The sequence below is a fragment of the Hydra vulgaris genome, chromosome 12 (assembly GCF_038396675.1).
Source record: "Hydra vulgaris chromosome 12, alternate assembly HydraT2T_AEP".
Taxonomy (NCBI): domain Eukaryota; kingdom Metazoa; phylum Cnidaria; class Hydrozoa; order Anthoathecata; family Hydridae; genus Hydra; species Hydra vulgaris.
Genome location: NC_088931.1, coordinates 43,550,991 through 43,577,554, shown reverse-complemented (window position 1 = coordinate 43,577,554; position 26,564 = coordinate 43,550,991). Strand labels below are relative to the sequence as shown.

General features: G+C 29.7%; 2 protein-coding genes across 4 annotated transcripts in view; one reads left to right on the top strand and one right to left on the bottom strand.

Moving 5' to 3' along the window:
• LOC136088756 (adhesion G-protein coupled receptor D1-like) overlaps positions 1-26,564 on the top strand; it is a 136,641-nt gene that overhangs the window by 56,331 nt on the left and 53,746 nt on the right. For 2 of the 3 annotated variants that reach the window (XM_065813373.1, XM_065813374.1), the window contains exons 5-8: positions 10,833-11,035; positions 11,379-11,523; positions 16,156-16,232; positions 22,709-22,806. In XM_065813373.1, the coding sequence (XP_065669445.1) occupies positions 10,833-11,035; positions 11,379-11,523; positions 16,156-16,232; positions 22,709-22,806 (523 nt within the window). Of the gene's footprint in view, positions 1-4,191; positions 4,226-10,832; positions 11,036-11,378; positions 11,524-16,155; positions 16,233-22,708; positions 22,807-26,564 lie in introns of those variants that run through there. The other variant, XM_065813375.1, reaches the window with a different exon arrangement.
• On the bottom strand, positions 972-1,899 carry LOC136088757 (52 kDa repressor of the inhibitor of the protein kinase-like). The gene is given in 2 exon segments (XM_065813376.1): positions 972-1,278; positions 1,280-1,899. Coding segments are annotated over 2 exon segments (690 nt in total). The 5' UTR covers positions 1,766-1,899; the 3' UTR covers positions 972-1,074.

The following is a 26,564-nucleotide window of genomic DNA, read 5'->3' as shown; positions in this document are numbered from 1 at the left end:
CATGAAAAATTGCAGTAAGACTTGATGGCCTTAACTGTATATTCATTACTTTAAAATGAACCATTTATGTTTTATGTTAGAAAATGAAAGTATATATCTTTCAAAGTTAGTTGCTCATTTTAGATTAGTACCAACTTGACCCCCTCCCACCTTAGAGGGTGAGTGGGTGGTGCGGCTACTAACCAGACCACATAGAGACCACTGATCACCTATAATAAAATAGAATATAAAGAAATAACGCTTTCAATTTAAAATTAATTTAGGTATTTAGATATTAAGTAACTAAATATCTAAATTAATTTAGAGGCCTTCATTTGAACCATAAGGTCTCTAAAAAGTTACTGCCCCTTTATTTGTACCCCTATCTACTATTAAGACTAGATCAAGGAGAAGGCAATCAACCGCATCTTTCTTTTTATCAAGAAATGACTTATAATTAGTTGCTCACATAGGCCAGTTGGCAGATTAGAGGGACACTGGTTTCTAACAACACGTTTAATCGTTGATAATTAAAAAATAGGATTATTTAAAAATACTGGAATTTTTAGTGTGAGTTTGACAAGCTTATGTTTGCATTTTCAGAAAGTTGGGTCAATGGTATTATATGCTGTTAATCTTAGATCAAGACAAAGTGTTAAACAAGTTTACAAGCATTTCAAAATGGCTGAAAATTGGACTTTTTAAGCGAATGGACATTTTGTTTTAAGATATATTTGAGTTCTAAACTGCAACAAGCTGCCTATATTTTACCCATTTATTGCAGACAGTAGTAGCTAATCAGAATACTTATTTGTAAAGACTTGTGGATGAATTGAGGATTAATACTACAGGGCGGTACTCAAATTAGTGAAACTAGTTTGAGTATCGCCCTTTAGCATTAAACTATTCAATTTAAGTTAAAATTTAGTTAGTTTACAGGCCCGTACGCAGGATTTTTCGTGGGAGGGTGCGAAATTTGAAAAAGTGGACCATTTTTACAACATATCAAATATATTGCTTCCAAAATAATACACAAATATAAACTTTATAAAGACACACAAGCTTAATAAGCATTGACACTGAATTTGTGTGAAGTCAAATAATTTCAGTCAAAACAGATCGTAATTGTAGACACCGAGGATATTTTTGTGAAAATATATCAACAATTTTTTCTTCGTCGATGACTTTACCATAGTGAATATGCATTAATGCAAGTGCAGAGAGTCTTTCTTGCTTCATACTTGCTCTCGAATATGTATGGAGCCTGTGCAATGCACTAGCACTACGTTCGCATTAGCACTATGGTCGCTGGGATTGAACAATAAATTTTTAAAAGAGTGAAAATGTTTGGGAATAACTCTTCGTCGCATTCTTTTAATGCTTGCGCTGCAGTTGAAGGACATTCTTCTGGAGGTTTGTTTTGGAAACGATGCTTCCATTGAAACAACTCTTGGGGAAACAAATCAGCAGATGGTAAGTCTTCTGCATAAAATTCGACAACATTTTGAAGAGATGCTCCCCCCTCTTCACAGAAAGTAGATGGTACAAGTCCCAACAGTTTAGAGGAGAGGATGGAAAGGTCAGAAAATTGACTCTCCAACTCTGAGTTTATGTGGTTAAGGAATGGAATGGTGAGATTTCGTCGATAATACTCCTCAGGATTAATCGCAGGAGCATTGATGCGCATTATTTGACGTCCAACAGTCCTCGGCTTTGTTGGTTCGGTGTTGACGGAGCGTGCCATTCGTTCGGCTTGGGTGGAGACACGCGAAAATTCTTCGTCCATGTTTCTTAAAATGTCTTTATAAACAGATTTCACCTCAGCTATTCATGGTATGCCATGATAATATCCACAGTGCGGCCTTGTAATTTCACAGTTATTCCTTCCAAATGTGACAGGAATTGGTACATAGTCAAGAAACTTATAATAAAGTCAAAAGACGTAAGACTTGTCAGCAGTAAATTGGCATTGTCTCTGGATGTTGTATCCCATGTAACATTTGTGAAATCTTGTCCGCATGCATCTTTGTTCGCACCATACGCAATATATTCCAGAGCAATAATTACGTAGCAGTATGCTTGATAAAAATGTCTGTATGAGTCATGCCGTGAAGACCACCTTGTTCTACATAGATCAATGAAAATTTTTCTGGGTTTGGAAATGTCTGGTAATGCCTTCATGATGATTGATTGCAGAAGACTCTCGCGCTTTGGACTGGCAAGGAAAAACAGACAACAGTTCTTCAGTTTGGCAATGGTATTTCTTGTATTTGGAAGAGAACACGAATTGGCTATAACAAGATTAAGGCAATGTCCACTGCAGTGGACATATACAGTCTTTGGAGACTCATTCTTTATCTTTCTCTGAACACCTACATTATCACTGGACATATTTGCAGCTCCATCGTATCCTTGATCACGAATGTCTTTTAAATCGAGATTGACGTCTTGCAGAAATTGAATCATGGTGCTAGCAATAACTTCTCCGGATATTCTTGGAACATGGAGAAAAGATACAAATTATTTACGAATGTCTTTGTTTTGATCAACAAATCTAATGCAAAATGCAAGTTTCTCACGATTATGGCTAGTCACCTCGTCTGCAAGAATACTGTAGAACGTAGCAGCTTTTATTTTTTTAAACAAGTCACGACGGATGATATCGTATCCAATAATTGTTATAATTTCGTTTTGAATACGCGGAGAGGTGTATTTCGCATTTCGATTACTGATACTAATATGGGAAAGATGCTGATGTAGGATTTCATCATGTTTCGCAATAATTTGGAGCGCTGCCAATAAGTTACCCGGGTTGTATTTTATCGAATTATCACAATGAATGCCGACAATGTTTCTTGATCACCTCTCAGAGTAATGCACTGTCTTCCGCAGAAAAGGATTGCCTCAGCTATTGTTTTTACAATGTGTCGATTCCTTTCTATGCTAATCTTTCTTTCTTCATAAAAACAAGTATCAATGTTTTCATTTGGCTTCTTGATTGAATTACAAAACGTCTCTGACAAAATCATTGCATCGCGGTGGTTTATTTTTGTTTGATGCTGTTTTGCCTTCTCGTCTAACTTATGAAACACGGTAAATGGTTTATTTACGAATATTCCCAAATTTTGTCTTTTGGAGATAGAAATCATTACTGAACAATGGATACAGTCTGCGCCATTCAATCAAGAATCTAGCCTTGAATTGACGCTGAAGAAATTGTGACGGAAAAATATATTCTATAGGTGGCTTGAAGTGATTATTCAAGAGAAAGAACTTTTGACTATCATCGAGTGTCCTCATCGCCATACTCAATTCTTCATAATTCATTGAGCATTCAATATTTTACCAACATCATTGGTGAAAGCGAGAGGTTCAGAATCTGATTGTTTGGTAGAACGAGATATTTTAGCGGGAGGACTATCAATAGAATCATGTTGTTTAGAAATTGCGGTATTAGTATTTGGTGCATTTTCATTGAGAGATTGGTTATGATTTTCAGTTTGTTTTTTTGTACACCATCCATCTAGAGATTGACAAGTTTTAGCTGTTGATATTTGTTTTCTTTCATTTTGCTCTATGCGCCCCATAGTATATGAAGAGTGACTGAGTATGGTCAATTTCTCATAATAATAACTATGTAAATTTAAAAAAAATGAAATTATAAATATATCATATATTATTAATAGCAATGTAAATATAAAAATGAAAATATATTATCAGATAAAGATTTGTGCAACACCAGTAACTTTAGAAAAAATGGGGATATACCGGATATATATATATATCATACACAATAACGTAAAAAACAATTTAAAGCAACATAAAATATTAGTTATCATTGTGTCCAACAATAACATACATAATAATAAACAATATTTTTTTTTTTTTTTTTAATTATATTTGCAATAATAAACAATAAAAATATACGGAATAAATAAAAAAAGGACGTCTATATTGGATGAGAAATAATTGATGTGGTAAACGAAACGTATAATATTAAAAGTGTAATATATAAAGAGAACTTAGAGAAAACAAATTAATTAATCTACAATAGCACCTGATTGCAGTAATAAGCAAACGCGAAACTAAAAACAAAATTGTTGTCAAGAAAAATTGTACGAACGTTAATGAAGACATTATAGTGTTCATAACGACAAGACTTGGCGACGTCAAAAGTGTATAGTACCATAGAATAGAAAAATCTAATCAATATGAAACGAAAAACGTATGCTGTATGCAGTTAAAGGTGCAGTTTTTCCTACAAAAAATTTAATATTATATAAAATGTGGACCTTACGAAAATTGGGGGGGGGGGGTGCGTACGCACCTCCCTACCCCCCACCCCTTTCTGCGTACGAGCCTGGTTTATTGCAAATTTTTGCAATAAACTAACTAAATTTACATTTTAAAATACATTTAGAAGTTTTTGTATAGTGTATGGAAAAATATTGATTTTAATTTTCTTCGTCAATAATATTTGAAATGTTTTAATTTTGTCAGTATATTATTTTCCATTTACAATAATTAATAAATATTTAATATTGTTATAATTACATAAAAGCATTTTCATAATAATTTTAATATAATTTAAGCAAAAAAAATTTAGCTTTGAAAAAATATTTATGCCAATATATATTACAATTCAGTAAATACCTTTTTGTGATGTCCCATACGTAACAAAAAACAATTAAAGGTTTTATTTGGGAGCAAACTAGAATGCTTTTTTTGAAAATTTTTTAGTTTATAAGCAAAAAGTATAGAAGAACCAAAATAAAGTTTTTTTTTTAATGATATTGTAATAGAAAACCGGAAATAAAATTAAAAAATGGTCACACACGTAACGTAGTTTTATTGTTAATGATATATGTGTGACATTGCACTGATAAGATCATTAAATATAAAATAATATAAAAATAAATAATTGATGTAGATTAGAAATAAATCATAAATACTAAATGATAAGAAAATATTTTTGAAAATAAATGCTTTTAGCATGAATACAGTATTGACATAAATGACTTTTTTTTAAAATTAATCTCAATTTCTTTATTAAATTTAACAAGAAAACAACCACATAGTGGTCTTTTGAAAGTTTTTTCAGTTTGAATTTGTTTGAAAAGATGAATTAAATAGTTCTTTAAACTATTGATTTTAAGGTATTTTTAAATTTTATTAGTTTCCTGTTATAAGTTAAGGTTAATAAATAATAATAAAAAAATGTCTTGAGCTGAGATGTTGAAAAACTTTGAGATGTTGAAAATGAAAAGCTGACAAAGAATACTGCTCAATAAAAATGAAAAGGATTGAGAATCTGTAAAAAATGAATGTTGCAAAAATGAACAGCAAAGAAAAGGATTCAAAAATAGAAAAAAAATGTAAAAAATTTAGTAAACAAAAAATTAAAGACCAACTAAATAAATCGATAAGATGGAAAGAAAAAAAAGCTGAGAAATATTTTTTGACAATGTTTTTGAGAGAGGCTTACTCCATTTTTCAATCAACCTTTGGAGAAATAATACCTTTGTCAACATTTTGTAAGTTGAGGCTAAAAAATATACTTTTTTTTTAGAAGAAACACCCACAGACCAGTGTAAGTTAAAGACCCACTGACCAGTGAAAACTGCATGAGAACTTATGCTTATTACTTAAATAAATATAAATATAAATAAGCAAAATAGGCATCAGCTATAATAGTTTATATTGTGTATCTTCAATTACAATCCAAAAATGGGTGCAACAATAATAATTACAAAACATATCTTATCTGTTCAAACACTAGAGACAAGGGCAAAGATAGTGTTTACTGTTTTATTGGGTAATTATATAAGATAATTATGATACTGAAACTCTTTACCGATGGCCCATCATCAGAATTTAAAAATAAGTTTGTTTTAGACAGATTGGCACTTCATTAAGTTTTGATAGTTTAATAATAAGATTTTTATTCTACTCAAACATAAGGTGACCATACGTACGCGTTTGGCGCGTACAGTAAGCGTTTGACGGTAGTTTTGCGCGTTTGGGGTTAGTTCGCGTTTGGGTACGCGTTTATATATTAAAAGAAAGAAATTGAAATTCTTTCAAAGAATATTATTTTAAAGACTTTTATTAAATCAATTTTCTAAAATATAAAAACAAAATGAAAATATAAAAACAAAATGAATAAAATTCCAATAAACTTAACTATAAAACACGAAACTAAATGAATTTAATTCCCGTAAAGATATTTAATTTTTTTTTTTTTTTTTTAATTTCCATTAGAGAAGAAAAAAAATTACTTCGAAAGATTTTTAAACTACCGCAAAGAAAATGCGCTCGTTTTACGCAAATTTTGTTTGCCTTGTAATGTCTTTTTTCCCTAATTATTGTAAATAACGCTTTACGATTCATTTTAATAAGACGTTCATAAAAATAAGTGTTCATAAAAAAGTAATTTAAGGTTTTTACAACTATTTTTCATCAAATTCAAAAAATAAATGGAAAGAAGAGAAGTTTAAACACAAAGATTTGCTTGTGCGCGTACAAATATGTGAAGCAATAATTGTAAACGTGTTTAAGAAATATTGTAAAACTCAGAAAATACTTTATTAAAAGCATCATGTGTCAATTCTTTCTGATGCATCAAACCACAAGGGCGTTAAAATGGATCCAATTTTGGCTCGTTATTTTGATGTAAGAGAGGGAGTGCAAATTCAGCTGATTAACGTGGATTGTGTAAATCGTGAAACATCAGATATTTTATCAGAAGTTATCTTTAAAGGCATTAGAGCTGACAATATTTCTTTAAAAGTTTTGGCTATTTTTGCAGACAACACCAATACCAATTTTGGAGGTTTAAAACGAATCGGTAATAACAATATTCACAAAAAGTTAATCGTTAAGCTAAACCGTGAAATCATTGGTATCGGTTGCAATGCTCATATTTTATCAAACGCAATAAACACTGCATCTGGTTGTTTATCTATTGATATGGAGATGATAATTCCTCAAGTTTATTTATTTTTTTACTGCTTTACTGTTCGAGTTTCTAGTTTAGAAATTTCTCCAATGAGGCCGGTGTAGAATATGAAAAATTGCTAGGATTCTCAAAAGTTCGTTGGGGTTGGCCTTACTTAAGTTATATCAGTCACTAAGATCATACTTTTTAAGCTTAGAAAATTATCCTAAACTTTTATTTGACTTTTTCAATAACGAAATGGGTGAAATAGTATTGTTTTTAGTTCACAGTCAAGCCTATGTTTTTTATAACACAGTAAAAAAAATTGAGAAAGATGATATTTCTGCGGCTGAAGTTGCCGTAGTATTAAAGGATTTGAAAGACAAAATAAAATCTAGAAAAGAAGAAAAATTTCTACCTTTCATGGTAAAACTGTATTTACAAGTTACCGAAAAAAGTAGTCATCATTTGAAAAACCAATTTCTGAAAGAAGTAGACATTTTTTACAGTGTCTATCTAGAGTATATAGATGAGTGGACGTGTCACTTTAATCAGGTTGAAGTTTTTAAATGGTTTTTACTTAACTGTAAAGTTGAATGGACTGAAATTATTGAAACTATAACTTTTTTTAAAAAATAAATAGAAATCACATTCGATGACAATGAATTGTTCGACGAAATTTGGAGACCTAATTTATATTGCACAATGGAAAAGTTTTCTTCTTGGAACTCACAGTCTGTTGAATTTGACAAACGATGGGTTGAAATTTTTTCTCACTTCGAAAATAATCACGTTCCTTACAACAATTTGTTAAAATTGGTGGAAGCCGCTTTATGTTTGTCAGGTACAAAGGCTTCCGTAGAGCGATTATTTTCGATTGCCAATGGTATTTGGACGGAAGGGAAATCCCAACTTACAATCCCAAAAATTTTGACAGCTATTTTGTTCATTAAATTTAATTTAAGAAAATATAGCTGCTCAGAATTTGCAGGAAAAGTTGTAAAAGATGACATGTTGCTGAAAACAATTCATTCTTATGAAAAATATTTGTGATTCAAAAATGCAAATGTTGTTTAATATTTTTTTCATAATTTGGTTTATTCACATGGTATTATAAAATAAATAAACAAGTTTTTAGTAAAACCCATTTAAACCAGGTCCGTAGGCAGGGCGGGAGTGAAGGAGGCACGTGCTCTACTGCGCTCTGTCCTGTTTGGCCATAAAAAATAAATAAAATTAAACATATATTTTATTTTATTTTTGGCGCTTCCTGAATAAGTGCTCCCCCTTTAAAGAAATGGTATTTAAATCAGGCTACGAGCCTGATTTGAATACCATTTGCATTTATACATACCAAATTTATTCCTTGTAGGCGTCTGTTATTTTTTAAATATGGTCAGCTAACTCAAACAGCTTCTTTAAATCGACTGACTTGAAGAAGCTGTTTGAGCTCAAAACTTAATTGAATATAATAATGATATTTTTTTGACAAGAATCTTCAGGATCCATAAAATATTCGTTAGGGAAATAAACATCCTTTAAGTTACAAACTTTAGATGTAATCTTACCGAGTGTTACAATACTTGGTATTTCATAATCATCTCAAATACGACTGTAAAGTGATCTTGAAATTGCAAAATACTTAAAAGCCCTACTAAAAATTTCTAGTGAATGTTTTTAATTACCAACAAATGTTATTGCATACATGCTAATAACTTTTTGGAGGACAATTTTTTTTAATCAAACGTATTTAGTGCCAAAATAAAAAACAAATGGGATATCCATTTTATCTTTTGAAAGAAACAGTGGAATTGTAGAGATATTAAAACAATTCTTGCTTTGAATTATTAAACCATCATCCACTGTAAAAGATGTAACTCAAAATGGAATACATTCCTTGTTTACTTTTTTGAAAAAGTCAACAAAAACCGCTAATTCAGTACAATTCTAAATGAGTTGAAATTTTATCGGCTTTCATGTTACACGTAGATGGTAATGATTTTGTTTTTCTTCTTTTTGGCAGTAGAGGTGAAGAAATTTAATATAGCAATTTACTGTTGAAAATAGTTGGTGGATTTAAAGAACAAATATTACCATGTACTTGACAAGTTTCATAATTAACTAATAGATGATTTTACAAAAAAATGTATTTAGACTATCTGGAATATTTTCTCTTGGTATTGCACGAATCTATCTTTCTCGATCTTAAGAATTACTATTTTTGTTTAGTAATCAAAAAAGTTTTACTTTATGCTTTCTCATGCATTAGATTTAAGAAGCCAAAAATCCAAATATAAATTTTCTAACTCCGATAGAAACTCATTTTTTATTTAATGGTTAATAATTTTCTCTATTAATCAGAGAAGTTTAAATTCTTTACAGAAGCTGAAGTTTAAGTAACAATCAACAATCTAGATTGCTAACTACAAATATCTGCAAATTAATTGTAGAGAAATGTCCTTCAATATCTTCTGATTTAATCTTTGACTGTTTAATCTTCAATAAAGGTTAAAGATTTTTAAAACTATTTGCCTATATTTCTAAAATTTGTAATGATAAATTGCAGGTGCAATTTCAATTAAGCATGGAAATGTTTTAACCATACCAGTACCAAGAAAACTAAATTCTGTGTCAGATTCAGATTTATTGTTGCTAACTTTATTTTTGGCAGATGTTTTTTTTAAATTAGTTGTTTAAACAGGAATGTTGACATTGTTGATGTATGAGATTTTTAAAGCTAATATTCAAACATGGGGCAAACTTCAAACATTTCTACATAATTATGTCATATATATATATAGTAATAATCTTTTAGTGTTAAAAAATTAAAACCATATAAAGTATAATCACCCCTCAAATTGATTAAGAGATAAAAATTTTCGATCACTAAGAGGTTAATAAACAAAATTTTAAATCAGTTAATAAATATAAATTGAGTTAAGGTTAGTTAAAAAATATTTTAAAAACCTGTTGCTCTTAAAGATGAGGGAAGGGAGCCAAATTTTAGATTTTTTGTTCCCAGGGTTCAATCACTGCAATCTTTTGCAAAAAAACAATTTTAACATAAGCATGTATATACAAATATTTAGAGTTGGCCATATCTGAAAGTTAGCAACACCAACAAATGGTGTCAATGCCAATGTTCTGTCTCTGCTTCAACTATTTAATCAGGCCGATTAAAAAAAAAATTAACAATAACTCACAAAAAATAAAAAATAAAAAAATGTCGACGCCAGAGTTTATTTTTTCATAATTATTCATGTATTTTTAATTTTTTTCAAGTAATTTATTTATTTAATATAGTTGGAATTTTTAACTTTTGCTTTTTCTGATTTTATGGAAAATCATAACTTATTTCAGACATTGCAGATTAAATAAAAAAGCAGTTAATAATGGTGTTAGAAGTAAATTCTTTGAGTGCTGTTAGTCTTACAATCACTTCTTTTGATTGCTTTTGAAAAATAAAAATAAACAGTTTTATTTGTAAAGGTAATGATTTGTAAATGGCAATGATTTGTAAAAGGTAATGATTTGTAAAAAGTAATTATTTGAAAAATTCTTGTAAACTGATTATTTTATTTCATATATTATTAAACTAAGTATTTTGTGCTTCAATTTAAGTTGTTAAACAGAATTTCAGCTATCCACCATGGCACAAACCCACCCTTTTTTTTGAAAGCAGACCTGGAAACTGCTATCTTAATAATAATAAAAAACTTATATATATATATATATATATGTGTGTGTGTGTGTGTGTGTGTGTGTGTGTGTGTGTGTGTGTGTGTGTGTGTGTGTGTGTGTGTGTGTGTGTTTGTATATATATATATTTATATATATATATATATATATATATATATATATATATATATATATATATATATATATATATATATATAAAATATCTCTATCTTTTTAGCTTTGTCGCAAAAAACTACAGCAGCAAGTATTTCTTCCAGTTCAACAACTTTTACTTCACAAAAGATAGCAACTTTTTCATCAACAACTTTTACTTCGCAAAATATAGCAACTGTTTCATCAACAACTTTTACTCCACAAAATAAAGCAACTGTTTCGTCAGCAAATGGCTCAAATATTCTTGATAGGTTTCTTAATGATAAGGTTTATATTTTATTAAAATCTTAAATAGGTATTTATATTTGAGTTATAAAAATATTATGTGCAATTTGTTAAGCTGCAAAATAAGTTTTTTTTATTTTTATTGCACATAAAATTTTTAATGCAATGTTTTATATAACAAACTGTTATTTAATGTAATTTAGATATAAAATAATTCTTTTTTTATTTAATTTTACTTATTTTTTGAAACTTTTGCTATTTAATGCTTTTGAAGAATGTTATTGACTAAAATGTTTCTCCATTTCAGTTATATTAATAATAGACCAATTTATTTCCTCATTGCACAATTTGCAGAAAACTGTTTTATTAATTAATTTTTATTTAGCTATTTTCAGAATTTCCTCACAGTAAATCAAAGGACAATGATAAAATAATTTTAAACAAACTTCAAAATATTGAAATTCAAGGGTTAATCGCTGCAAATAACTTATCTGATGGTGGTTTTTTTGTTATAAATTCATCAATTGCAGGTTGTAAATATTTATATATTATATATAAAAAAATAAAATGAAAAGCATGTTTTTAGCAGCAAATATGACAACTTTTTTTGAAGTTGTATTTTAAAAAATTTGATATATATATATATTTTTTTATTTTGACATTTTTTATTTTGTTTTATTTCTATTAAAAATTTGTAGATTTTTAAATGCAATAATTTAAACATGAATAATCATAGTAAAATGTCTGCTGTTAAAATGATTTAAGTTGTGGATAATTACAATAAAATGTATACTGTTAAAATAATTGAAGTTATGAACAATATGTACATTTATTGGTTAGGGTAGTATTTCAATTTATACAAAATAGTGTAGTGAAAAACTTGATGATAAGTTAAATGCAAGAATTTTTATAAAATATTTTATTAATACAATGCTATAAAAATAATAACATAATAAATATAATAAAAATCAATTGAATACAACATTTTTATGTTTTTTATGTGAATAATCTTTATTTTCATGTTGATATTTTTTACTTTTATGTTAATATTTTCTAATCTTCTTTAACTTTCTAATAACTTAGGTTACTCTTATTAAACTTTTAAATCAGGAATATTTTTATATAGTTACCATAGTTACTTTTTACAATCAGCCAAAACTGAAATAATAGTTTTTTCCTTTGCTCCTTAATTTTTCCATTTTTTACTGATTTTGGTTAAAAACAATATTTGGAGTTTGTTTGGTTAAAAACAATATTTGGAGTTTGTTTGGTTAAAAACAATATTTGGAGTTTATTTGGAGTGGGTTGAATGTCCTTGCATTTTTGTTTTGGATTTCAAAATTTAACTGTCTTGAAATATATGAGAAAAATATAGTAGCACATATGTTTTAACTGCAGTTGAAAATATATGAGGGGCTCAGCGGAAAAGTGGTCTAACCCACATTTTTGAAATTTTCCGGATAATCACTGCAAACTGTACATTGAGTATGTAGTTTGTTGTGGAAAATGTGTCTAACCCCAAAACCCATCCATACATTACTACTACCTATAATCATATTTACTTTAACAAAAAAATAAAATTTGAATTGTGGAAAAATTGCCTATCCAACAATCAACATGGCAAAAATGAACTGCTCAGATTTGGAAGAGTTTCTAATGAAAAATGATTGTGATGATTCAGATGCAGATAACAAACTTGTTTAGAGGATGATGTTAGCAAAGGTATGTATATAATTAATGCAGCATCAAGTAATACTTTTCATTGAGTTTATCATACAATAATATAGTTTCTAGCCTCAATGTTGTTTAGGCAGGTTTTCCTCTTCTAGTTTTTCAAAACTGACATGCACTTTTTTATTTCAGTTTCAAGTATTGAGGATCAATATGTTGAAGAAAACGCAAGACCTATATCTATACTAACAGGAGTTAATGGTATGTACAATTTGTCTAAAACTAAATAGGCTTATAAAAGAAATTTTTTAGTCCTATTGGTATGGCCTAGGACTGATTGTTTACATTGGTGTTAGGTCTAGCATTAGACTAGCTAGGGTCATTTAGTTTGTTTTGTTAGGAATTTTTTTCTCGTTAGAAAATAATTTTTACCTAACATTTTCATTGCAGATTCAAATGTTAACCTTGTTGGAGAAGTAGGAGAGGACGACAGCTTTTCCAGGGAAGTACAAGGAGAAACCCATAGTCATAGACATAGTTGTAAGCAAGTTGCCCAACCAGAACTACAAAGAAGAAAAATTTTGAAACAGAAAAGGTCAACAGGGAAGGGATATGTTACATCAAAGGGCAAAGTAGTTGAACCAAAGATTTTTATTAACAAAGGTTGTGGTTGCAATCTAGAGTGCAGTAAAATAACAGCTGCTCGCCGTAATCAAATTTTTTTCTAACTTTTACACCATGAACTGGGATTTAAAAAACGCCTTTGTGATGGGGTCTGTTGATGTAAAAGAAAAACACAGGATGTATACTGCATCAAATAACTCCCATAGGGCAAATAGTCGTTCCTATAAACTAATTGATGAATGTGGAAATGTTAAAAAGATTTGCAAAACTTACTTCAAAAACACATTGCAAATTCCTGATGGGACAATAACAAATATTTTAGCAAGGAAAAAAACAGATGGTACACCTATTGAAGATCGCAGAGATAAATCGGCTCCACAAAATAAAAGTAGTGATGAAGACACAGAATATCTTCAAAGATTTATTCGCTTATTTCCAATGTACCAATCTCACTATAGCAGAAAAGACAACTAGTACAGAAATTATTTGCCTCCAACTTTACGAATGTCAATGATGTACAAGAAATATGTTTGCAATTGCAATGAAAATGATCGCACCCCACTTTCAATTTTTGTATTTCAACGCATATTCATTACAAAATTCAATTTACATTTTCACCATCCGCAATCAGGTACATGTCAAAAATGTGATATATTTAACAATAAAATTAGGCGTCTTTCAGAGGGTGAAGAAAAGAACACTGTTAGAAGGGACCTTAATATTCATCAAGAGATGGCTGAAAAGGCAAAAGAAAAAAGGAAAGAAGATACACTAGATGCACATACAAATCCAAACAAGAGGGTATTAGTTTTCAACTTACAAAAAACTCTACCAAAACCAGTGCTTAGTACAGAAATAGCCTACTATAAAAGGCAAATGTGGACTTACAATCTTGGAATCCACAATGAAAACTTAAAAATAGGTTTTATGTATGTATGGAGTGAGGAACAAGCATCCAGAGGTACTCAAGAGATAGGTTCGTGTATCCTCGAGCATGTTTTTCGACACATACCAGAAACTGTGACCCATTTAATATTGTATAGCGATAGTTGCGGTGGACAAAATCGTAATATAAAAATGTCTCATGTTACAATATATTTTGCACAAATCTCCATTTCTGAAAACCATTGAACAGAAATTTTTTGTACCAGGGCATAGTTTTTTCTCCTGTGACCAAGACTTTGCTGTGATTGAAAAAGCCAAAAAAATGAAGGACCAAATTTTTGTTCCAGATCATTGGATAGAAATGTTAATTGTTAAAAATGCAAAGAAGAGGGCCCCAATATTTATTGTAAGAAAAATGGAGACCCATGAGTTTCTCAGTACAAAATTATTGGAGAGTGAGATAACCAACAGAAAAAAATTAACAAATGGCGAAAAAGTTTCATGGCTAAAGACATGCTGGATAAAATTGGGAAAAGGATCACCACGCTCATTTCAAATAAAGCAAACACATTTAGAAAGTGACACATTCATGTTGCTGGACATAACAAAGCGAAATTGTGGACGGCCATCGACCACTATCAATGTTAAACTTGAGCCCTTGTACCCCAATGGTAGAAAACTCACAAGAGAAAAGCGAAGTGATCTTTTTGAGCTAATACAATTCATACCACCTGTCCATCATCCCTATTATCTTGCTCTTAAAGGTGATGAGGAGGCAACTGATTTGGGTCTAACAGATGATTCTGGTGATGAAGACATAAATAAGTGCATGCTACATATATTAAAAAATCATTAACAAGTCATAAACAAAACATCCATTTAGCCTAACCAACTCAATCAACAAAATTTTAAAAATTTTGAAGAGGCAAAGTTGCCTAACATTTTTGTTATTGCAGAACACAGTAATATAGTGTCCTAATTTTTTAGTAGATATACAGTGTATTTTTTCACCTGTCTTTATAATAAATACTATTATTTTTAAAAAGATCCTTAAAGTCTTACATCCTCTACAGTTTACTAAAAATGAAGTAATTGTGGCTTAGACCACTTTTCTGCTGAGCCCTTCATATGTGCTACTAAAATATAGTTAATAAAATTTATTAAGCCTCCTAACCTATTTCATCAAAAAATTGTCATTTTAATTTTTAGTAGACAACCTATAGATTGTAATCATAAGAATATATTAGTAAGTTTTTATTAGCTAGCAGGTACAAAAAAAAAAAAGAATATGATGCAAAGGAGACATAGAGAGCAAGAGTATGGTAGAGTTATCTTCATATTTTATGATAAAGTGTTAAGTATTATAAGAAAACTGTATTGAGCATTCAATGAGTATGTATGACAGTGAAAGATAAAAGTTTGATACATGCAGCCTCTAAAAAGAATCTTCAGAATTTAGGTAGACTTGTGATGTTAAGCTGAAAATCAAGTTGTAAGCTTTATTAATGGTTGAGAATGCATAGTTTTTTATAAGTAGCACATTTTTGGTTTTTGTATTAAAATTCTGTACAAAACTCTGTTTTTTTAAAATATAAAATGCATGTCTCAAAGGTTTTAATGTTCGTTTAAAATTTTATTGTAGTTAAAATCTTATCCAGTTTTTCATATAAATCTTCTTATAGATTTTCATAAATGTGTCCTTGATTGTAATGTGGCTTTTAGAGTTCACATATGTTCTAAGCATCTCCTATTCTTGCAAAATTTTCAGAAAAAAAAGATATTTGATTGCCATTTATTTATACTATGTCAGGTTTGTGAGGGTATTGTATATATTTTAAAAGTTTGATGTTTTATTGGGGAAAAAATATGATCTATATGGTCAGTTTTTAAATTTAATCTGATGACATTAATGTGATTGGTTTGGTTGATTCTAATTCATGTTTATTCACTCTTTTATTTAATTTATTATTTTATATTTATAGATGCAATATCTTCAAAACAAAAACTTCCATTTAATTTTGGACTTTCAGATCAATCAAGTTTAACTAATGGAATTGAGGTAATTGAAGATTTAAGTAAATATTTTGAATATTACATATATATATATATATATATATATATATATATATATATATATATATATATATATATATATATATAAATATATATATATATATATATATATATATATATATATATATATATATATATATATATATATATATATATATATATATATATATATATATATATATATATATATGTAAAAATGTAACAACCAAAATCGGTCAATGCTTTTTAACCCTAATTGACAAGCATTTTCCTAAAAACCACAAACTACACAAAATATTTAACAGAAAAACAATTAAGATAAGCTACTCCTGTATGCCAAACATCAAATCTATCATCAACTCACACAACAAAAATATTTTATATGGTGATGTAAAATTATCAGAAAAAGCCTGCAATTGCATTAAAAAATCTCTTTGTCCACTGAACAACAATTGCTTGTCTAACAACATTGTTTACCAAGCCACTGTAAGCTCAAATAAACCTCAATACAATGATAAAGTATACATTGGGATAAGCGAAACCTCATTTAAGCTACGTTATGCCAACCATCAAAAATCTTTTAACATAAAAAAATACAAAAACGACACTGAGTTGTCTAAGGAAGTATGGTAATTAAAAGAAAACAATTTCACAACTTCAATCAAATGGAGTATTATTAAACGCTGTAAATCATACAATCCTGCGTCAAAAATTTGTAAGCTTTGTTTAAATGAGAAATTCGAAATTTTACAAAGGAAACAATCTGCTAAACAAAAGAGGCGAATTAGTCTCTAAATGCAGACACTAAAATAAATTTCTCCTTTCATTATTTGATAGTGGAGATTAGTTTTCCATTACGTCTTCTTGTACTATAACGTCAGAACTCATTCTAGTTTGTAATTTTTAAACGGTTTTTTATATTTTTGATTTTGTACTTCATGGCTGATGATTGCTGATAGGTATGAAACTTTATGTTCCATTAAAAGTTGTTTTTTTTTAAATTTAAGTATATATATATATATATATATATATATATATATATATATATATATATATATATATATATATATATATATAAATTATTTTGTTTTTAATTATAGGTATTTATTTAAAATTGCATAGCATAAAAATAATTTTAAAACTTTTTTTCTTTATTTTGTATCTGGAGACTATTTAGTCAAATTGTGGAAGATGTACTTCTAACTTACAAAGATACAAATTTTCGATATCATCAAAAAGTATACGCAAATCTTAACAAATGTTTTTTGATTACCTTATTGGTTTTAAACAAATATCTTTTAGGATTTCTACTAGTAGTCAGAAGAACTTTTGAGGTTATTGTGTGTGATGGGCTAGAATGGATTTTTTTTAAGTAAATTGGTATTTGTGAAATAAGTCTTTTTTGCTGCAAAACTGCAAGATGAGAGTATAGGGGCTTTGTGCAGAATGTAAGATTAGGCATAAGATCTGTGTCATATTTATATACATGTATCACAATTTGATTGGATAGATTGGTGCCGGTCTTTGAGAAAAGAATATATTATTCACACAAAATGGCGCTACGAGTATGTAAATGAATGTGCGAAGTAAAGTTTTATAGTATTTACTAATTATCTTGTTTAATATTGAGAATCTATTTATAAAAAATGGCAGAAAGTGGTAAAGTTGGTGTTTCTTCTCCAATGTTAGATTTAGTTGTAGATAGGTATGCTGAATTTTGCCCCTGGATTGAGAAATGACATGATTATGTTTTGTTGTCATATTTAGAGAAAAACCAATTGCATATCAAGTTATGTTAAGGTATACATTTTCTTCAGAAACTCAAAACATTTATGAATCATTAAGTCTAACTGAAGATGAAAAAATAGACTAGCCTCGCACCCCTTCTTTATCTATTAGGCTAGCACAGATTTATTTTTAATACATTGTTTCCAGTTTAGGATGTTGAATGCTGGATCTTCTTGACTCAATGCATGGATTTTGCTTGTGTCTTTGTTTTAATGACTAGGCAACTCATTATATTATCTCCTAATGAGGGTACAGCTCTAAAACTCAGTTTTATGGTTCTGAGGCCAGCTGGTAGTTAGGTTTCCTGAACTCTGTGGCAGCTCTCAGAGAGGCTGATTCCATCAACAGCTGGAAAATATCAAAGTATTAACAGTGCCATGTTGCGCATGGATGGTGTCCCTGTTTGTACTTCTGGTGTGCATTGCGGAGGCCACATTTGGAGCCCTTTGTTACGGCTTAGAGTTTATTAGTAGTAATGAGGCAATTGCTTGGGCTATTAAACAGTGTTTTGAGTACTATCTATGCTTTGAGTCAAGTTCAATAAACTTAAAAATGAATAAAGTACCAAAAACTATAAAACACAAAAAACCATCATCACCAAGTTCTCAAAACCTATACTTTTCTTCTGTTGAGTCTTATCTCTTGCAAAGTTCACCAGACCTACTTGCTCTTTGTGAGACTAATTTGAGTTCAGCTGTCTCATCTTGCGATCTTAATGTTGATGGTTATCTTCTTTTAATTCGTAAAGACTCCAATAGTCACATGCTTGGCCTGGGCATTTGCATTTGTAAGAATTCACCCATTTGTCGTGAAACTAGGTTTGAATCCACAGACTATTCTTTCAAGTGCTTTCCTTTAGCACCACTTCACTGTATTGCGTTTCTATTTGTTCTATATCGCTCTCCTTCATCTCAGGACTACACTCTTTTTGATGTTATTTCTGATCATATTGACCAAGCCCTCTCTCTTTATCCATCAGCTAATATAGTTGTTGTCAATGACTTTAATGCTCATCACTCTGAATGGCTTGGCTCTAGTGTCAGTGATTCTGCAGACATTAAAGCCTACAACTTTTGCCTTTCTCAATCTCTAATTCAAATAGTCAACTTTCCAACTCGCTTTCCAGACAACCCGAATCATACACCTTCTCTACTCGACTTATGTCTTGTTTCTGATCTTAGTCAGTGCTCAGTTTCGCCACATTAACCCTTAGGTGCTTCTGATCACAATTTGATCTCTCTAAAACTAATATCTCATTCTTCTTCATCACCTGAATCCCCCTATTATTGTACCTCTTACAACTACCTTAAAGCTGACTAGGATTCTTTCTATGGTTTTCTTTGTGATGGCCCTTGTGTAGAAATCTTTTGTCTTCCTGTCAACAAAGGTACTTCTTACATAATTTTGTGGATTCAGGTTGGAATCTTTTGTTCCCTCTCGACAATTCCAGGTCAAGCCTCACTCTCCTCCATGGTTTTCCTCACACTGTGCTGCTGCGATTGCCAATCGAAACCGTTACTTCCATGTTTATCAGCAAAACAACTCTCCAGAAAACATTTCATCAATATCATCTCTTGATTCCACTAGTTGCGTTCCACCTGATATTGCCAACAAACAGGTTGATCCATTGCTTGACATTCGTATCACTCCAGCTTCTGTATCTAAAGTGATTTCATGCCTAGACTTTTCTACAGCTCGTGGCCCGGACAACATGTTATTGTCTTGCAGAAGTGTTCTCCGGATCTGTCGTCTATACTCTCAAAACTATTCCACAAGTGCTTATCAGAGTCTTGTCTTCCAGCCTGCTGGAAAGCAGCATATGTTATCCCTATCTTATCTATTAAAATTCTGGAGAGCGATCTGATTCGTCTAACTACCATCCCATTAGTCTTCTTCCTATCATAAGTAAGGTTTTTGAATCTTTAATTAACAAACACTTAATTTCACATCTTGAATCTAATAACTTACTTTCTGACCATCAATATGGATTTCGATCTTCTCGTTCTACAGCTGATTTGCTAACAGTAATAACCGATAGATTTTATTGTGCATTAGATAAAGGTGGAGAGGTTAAGACTATTGCTCTTGACATTTCAAAAGCTTTTGATAAAGTTGCTGGTCTTCTCCATAAGCTTTCTTCTTATGGTGTATCCGGCATCATCTTTAAGATTATTGAATCCTTCCTTTCTAATCGTAGTATAAAAGTTGTCCTTGATGGACAGCACTCTTCTTATTCTGTAATTTTAGGGGTTCCTCAAGGTTCTATCCTTGGCCCTATACTCTTTTTAATTTACATTAACGATCTTCCAGATATTCTCACATCTAAGGTGGCATTGTTTGCAAATGATACTAGTGGCTGTGGCTGGTGAACTTCAATAAGATAAAACTCAATTTTTTTCAGCCAATCGTTATCACAATAATGTAGATCTTCCTATATTTATGAACGGTAATGTACTCGATGAGTCATCTACTCTGCATCTTCTAGGATTAACTCTTACTTCCATTCTTTCTTGGAAACCATATATCAAATCAGTTGCAAAATTAGCATCTGCTAAGGTTGCATCTCTTTATCAAGCTTGTCACTTTCTTACTTCGGATTCTATTCTCTATCTCTATAAATCTTAAATCTGGCCTTTTATGGAATACCGTTACCATATCTGGGCCGGATCTTCTAATGATGCCTTTTCTCTTTTAGACAAGGTGCAAAAATGCATTGTAAACATAATTGGACCTGCTCTTGCAGCCAACCTCCAACCATTATCACATCATCGTAATGTTGCTTCTCTAAAATGGGCACTGCTCTAAAGAGCTAGCGTCTCTTATGCCATCAACTAAAATTCATTTTTGTGTTACTCATCATTCAATTTTGTCTCATCCTTTTTCTGTGACTGTTCCTAAGTGCTCCAAAAACGCTTATTCGTCTAGTTATTTTCCTCGAACATCAGTTCTTTGGAACTCACTTCCTTCATCATGCTTTCCTGATTCATATAATTTGCAATCCTTTAAGTCGTCCGTCAATCATTATCTTGCTCTACAATCTTCATCTTTTCTCTTTCAGTAACTTCCAACTTTAATTAGTAGCTAATTGGAAGCAAAGATGTTTAAGAAAAAAAAAAAAGATGGAAGTCTTCGCTAAGGGTATTATTAATGAAACTTTGGAAAGACATAAAAATTTAAATGTTTTCAAGATGGTAAATGTTTTGATGACTTCTTGACAGAAGTAAAATTATTAAGTAAAAACTGCAGTTTTTGTAAAACACCAATTGTCTTAACAGTTTATTAAGAGATAAAGTTGTATTGGGGATATGATGTGACAAAGTACGAGAAAAATTACTTTCTTAAAAGATTTTAACACTGGATAATGCAGAAGAAATTTGTTGTTCTTCTAAAAAAGCACAAGATGGTGTATCTGAATTATGAAATAATAAAAGTGAAAATGTTGACTGAATTAGACAACCTGTAAAAAGTTTAATTCACAAACCCAAAACACTGGCAATGAAAGAGACTTAAGTTTAAATTCATTGGCATGTAAATACTGTTTAAAAAAGCATCCTTTTAGTAGAGAGTCAGGTCCAGCATAGGGAAAAAAATGTAAAGACTGTAAAATTATGAATCATTTCTTAAAGGTATACTTTAAGAAATGATTCATAATTTTACGATAAGGTATACAAACCAATTGATTTTGCACTAGATTTTTGACAACAATGGAAAAAAATTATTATCCAATCGAAATAGATATGCTAGCTGTAACTTGGGGGTGCATGCGTATGTCGAAATATTTGTTTGGGTTACCAACTTTTATTTTAGAAACAGATCACAAACCTTTAATTCTTATATTAAATTATCGTTCGCTTACCGAGATGTTGCCAAGAATTCAACGATGAAGAATGAAATTGTTAAGATTTTTTTATTAATGCTACAGTATCAATGCTACAGTTTCTCCTATTTTATCATAGGGGTGGGTAATTTCTCTTATTAATGCTACAGTATCTCCTATTTAACCATAGGGGTGGGTAATTTTACATAGAGGGGAAGCTACGTTTTATATAGAGATAATAAAGGGCGATATGAAACAACAAAAGAATTAGGGTTAACAAGTCCGGGAAAAGTTTGAGAAATACAGCATTTAAGTGCATTGGTTAAAATTATGTCCAAGATTGCTAATTTTTTAGTTGAGCTGGAATTTAAACTAATTAACTGCAAATATATATATATATATATATATATATATATATATATATATATATATATATATATATATATATATATATATATATATATATATATATATATTTATAATATATATATAAATATATATATATATATATATATATTTATATATATATATATATATATAAATATATAAATACATATAAACTTCTATACTTAGTTGGCTAAAATATGTTACTTTTCATTTTTATCCAACTTTTCTGTTGAAGAAAAAATAATGTAAAAAACTTGAAGAAAAAATAATGTAAAAATAATTAAGGCAACTAATTAAATTTAAATGTTTTTTAATAACCAAAAAAATGCAATTTTTTTGATTTAAATTTTTTTTTTTAAATTTAGAATGTTTATATTTGAATTTTTTATTATATCATACTGTTTTTATTATTGAATTTTTTTTTTTTATATAAATTTGTATATAAATTCACATCAAATTTAATTCAGTTTAACTGAAAAAGTTTTCTTCAGGTTGAAGGCAAAAGTAATGATTTTATGGCAATGTTTGCTTCCAAATACAAAAATATTCACACAAGTTTTAGTGATAATATACAGATTGAAGACAATGGGTTTGATTTTATCTTTCTATAACTAAAATATTAAACTGACTTGAGCTATTTAAACTTAGATTTTTGTAAGATTTTAACTCTTTTCCAAATTTTAGTCAAATTTTAGCTGCTTAAACAACAACTGTCCCTAATGAGAACAAAAATACTTTTTTTTTTTGACATCATTTTAATTATATTGATCAGCTTAAGTTTTGACATAATATTAATTTTGACATGCGATGTTTGGAATAGGCAAGACATAGTATTTGTGAGTTAGATATGGATTTAGGCTTACTTTTGTTACTTATCTCAAATTACGGTGATTATTTTTGGGAACATTCTTGTTTGATTCAAGAATAAACAACTTTTGAAGTTTTTAAAAAAGTTGAGCACCAAAAATTCTTTCTTCTGCCCTGGCATTAATCGTAAAGTTATTCTGTGCAAAAAGATTTTATAACTTATATAGCAGTCTATATAGAATATAGTCTTATTTAGTTCAACATTTATTTATTTGGGCTGATTCTTAGTAATATTGGTTGCATATTTAAAACCAATTTTTTATTTATTATTATTTTAAACTTAATCACAAATTTTAAGGAAAATAAGAACTATAATTATCGAAAGTTTTAAATTTTTTCTTTAATTTTTATTTAATGTAAATTTTTCCAAACCTCTTTATGTTTATACTTAATTCAATGAGGAAAAAAATAATCAGAAGGTTAGTAAGTGACCAGGGTTAAAATTTGACCGTGGCTGGGTTTGATAAAAAATTGGTGGGGCCGGGTTTGTGACCAGGGCTGCAGAAAGATTGGTACATCTTAAAGTATATTTATTAATTTGAAGTTTTTGTTATATATATATATATATATATATATATATATATATATATATATATATATATATGCATTTATATTTATATAAAAACATTATCATGATTAACATGATTATCATCATTATCAAGCTTTAGCCTTTCCCTGTTATGCTGTTTCTCTAATATAAGCATCTTGAGCATTTTCTTTCATTAAGTAGCGCTCATTCATACCATATGTAATGCACTCTCCAAGTTTTTTTTACTTTTACGTTTACCATTTCCTCCTGCCACCTCTCTACATGCTGATACCAAACTACTTTAATCTTCTTTAACAAACTTTATTCAATACAATGTTTTTCCTAATCTCTGTTTAAAGTTATGGCTCTTTTGCTTGTCTTAATAGAGTCATACATCACATCCATCTAATCATCATTTTTTCCTTTTGTGAATACTACACCGTATAATTACACCATATAATACAAAGTTTATATAAATATGTAAAAATATTGTGTGCCACCATCTATATAAATAGCAAATATATATGTTTATACCCATATATACTCATATTATGTGTGCATAAATGCGTCTCTTACCTAACCTCCCGGATTCAAGCATTTTCATCTTTTTTACAAGAACTCTTGAGAAAAAAATGTCTTTTTATTATTGCAAGAAGTCAAACTAAAAAAGTCCTGTCTTATATTCTCTATTCTGATATTCTAGAACCTAACCTCTGATTATCTCAGATATTAGGTTCTAGAAACTTTTGGAAAATGTTTAATTGTGTCATAAACTAAAGTAAGTTTAACATTCAATCTCTAATTTTAACTTCAAAAAAATGATTTGATCTACCGAACTCATTCTCGCTTGACTTGTCATTCTGTAAAATTGCATCGTTGTACTAAAGTTTTTATTCATCTATTTTATTTTCTCGCACATCAATAAAATCTCAAATCTCTCAACCATCTTCAAATATTCTTAACTTATACAACCTACGACTTTTTAAGTTTTCAGTTAATTGTTTCCTTGCTCATTAACACTATCTTTTGTTTTCTAGTAACTCATAACTTAATAATGGTTGCTTGCAACATTGTTAGAAAAAAATTAGTTTATAACTTTTTTGCTAGTCCTGGCTATTAAACCATACTAAATTTTATATTTTTCCAGGGCTTAGGCCAGGTTTGTAAAAAGTTGCATTTGGAGCCGAGAATGGGGCCCCAGTCACTTACTAAAGAGAAGTAAGTGCCTGGGGCCCCATTCTTGCTTTTTTAAAAGCAAAAATACTCTTGTTTACTATTAGATTCTAAGTTAAGGTAATTTATTATTATATACAGTAGAATCTCCTTAACTTGGACCTTAACTTGTATTAGTCTGACTTTTGCTAAGTATATGGCTTTTAAACACAAGATACCAAAATGTTGCTGTTTCTGAAACCACTTTCAAAGTAATTGTTATGTACATTGCAAAATAAACTTGGGTGTGACAATTTTTAAGCATCTAATGGGTATTTAAAAATATGAAAAAATGAAGCATGCACTGTGGACCAGAGTGACCGCCAGGTTGAGTTGTTCCCCAGGTCTAATTTTTTTTTGCAATAGCTAGATATACATTAGTAGACACCATTTATAACATTTAGAACTTCTGGGGTGTTGGAATTTTCAAAAAAAAAATGAGACAAAAAAATCAAAAAATAGCTATACTTATCACTGTGGACCTGAGTGACCACCAGATTAAAATGTTCCCGAGGTCTGATTTTTTTTTTCAATAGTTGGGTATACACTATTTCTAACATTTTGGGAAGACACTATTTATAACATTTTGGGAAGACACTATTTATAACATTTAAAACTTCTAGGGTGTTAAAAAAAATTGAAAAAAAAAAATTAAAAAATAGGTGTAACTTATCCTATACAAATAAAAAAGCTTTATGTTAACTAGTTATAATATAAGTCTAAATCTATAAATAATATACTTTACAATATATACTTGAAATTATAAACATTAAATTAAATTATATAATTATTCAGTTTATTTAATGTTTTTTGATGCAAACTCGACAACACTGGATTTTAGTCGTTTTGGATAATCTATATGGTTAACTCTTCGTTTGTATCTATTCCATGTTTTTTTGAATTCATGATGAATAGCTTCTCCTGTTTGCTCACAGTAAACTCCAAGGCCGCAGTCAGTAGAATGAAGAAAAGGAAGTATATGACATACTGCTATGTGAACTTTCCATGTAACACTGAGCTTGATACCCTCAAATGTGGCATGCACGTATTCAATCAAATCTGCATAGGACTTTTTAGACTCCAGAACAACAATGCTGATGTTATCCCCTGCTACCATACCAAATGCTTCTGCTTGAGGCATTTAAACTTTCTAACACAGTTTACTATTGGTAGTAAGTCATATTTTCCATTGTTTATAATATCTCTTTCAAGTATATCCACCAACTTCAGGAACTTGCTTGCATTGTTTCCGTCAAGCCCTATGCCTTGGTATCCTCGAAACATGATGTAGTTTGATTGTAACCACTTCTCAAACAAAGGCCATACACTAACTAGAAGTACTGCAAGTTTATTTACTATTCCCATTAGAACATGGAGCTCAGGAACAGGAACCAACTCTTCGAGAAGAGTTTCAGGATCTTCCTCTTTGTACAAAAGTCTTGGATTTGTAACATTTTTAAAGTGTGACATTTTTGACTTCTTCTTTCCGTCAAGGGTAAAGTTGTTATAATGATCATCCAATGACCTAAGTGTTCGTTTAATTCCAGGCTCAAGAGTGCAGGATCCCTCACAATATAAACAACTGTATTTCCCAGCATGACTACTAATTCCAAACACTGAATTTGCACATTTTAGATCAAATGCAACGTAAAACTTTACATCGTTTAAATTCAGGGGCTCAATAAGCTTCCAAAGGTTATCGTTAGCTTCAGAAACCCCCTCAACAATTGCTATAAGAA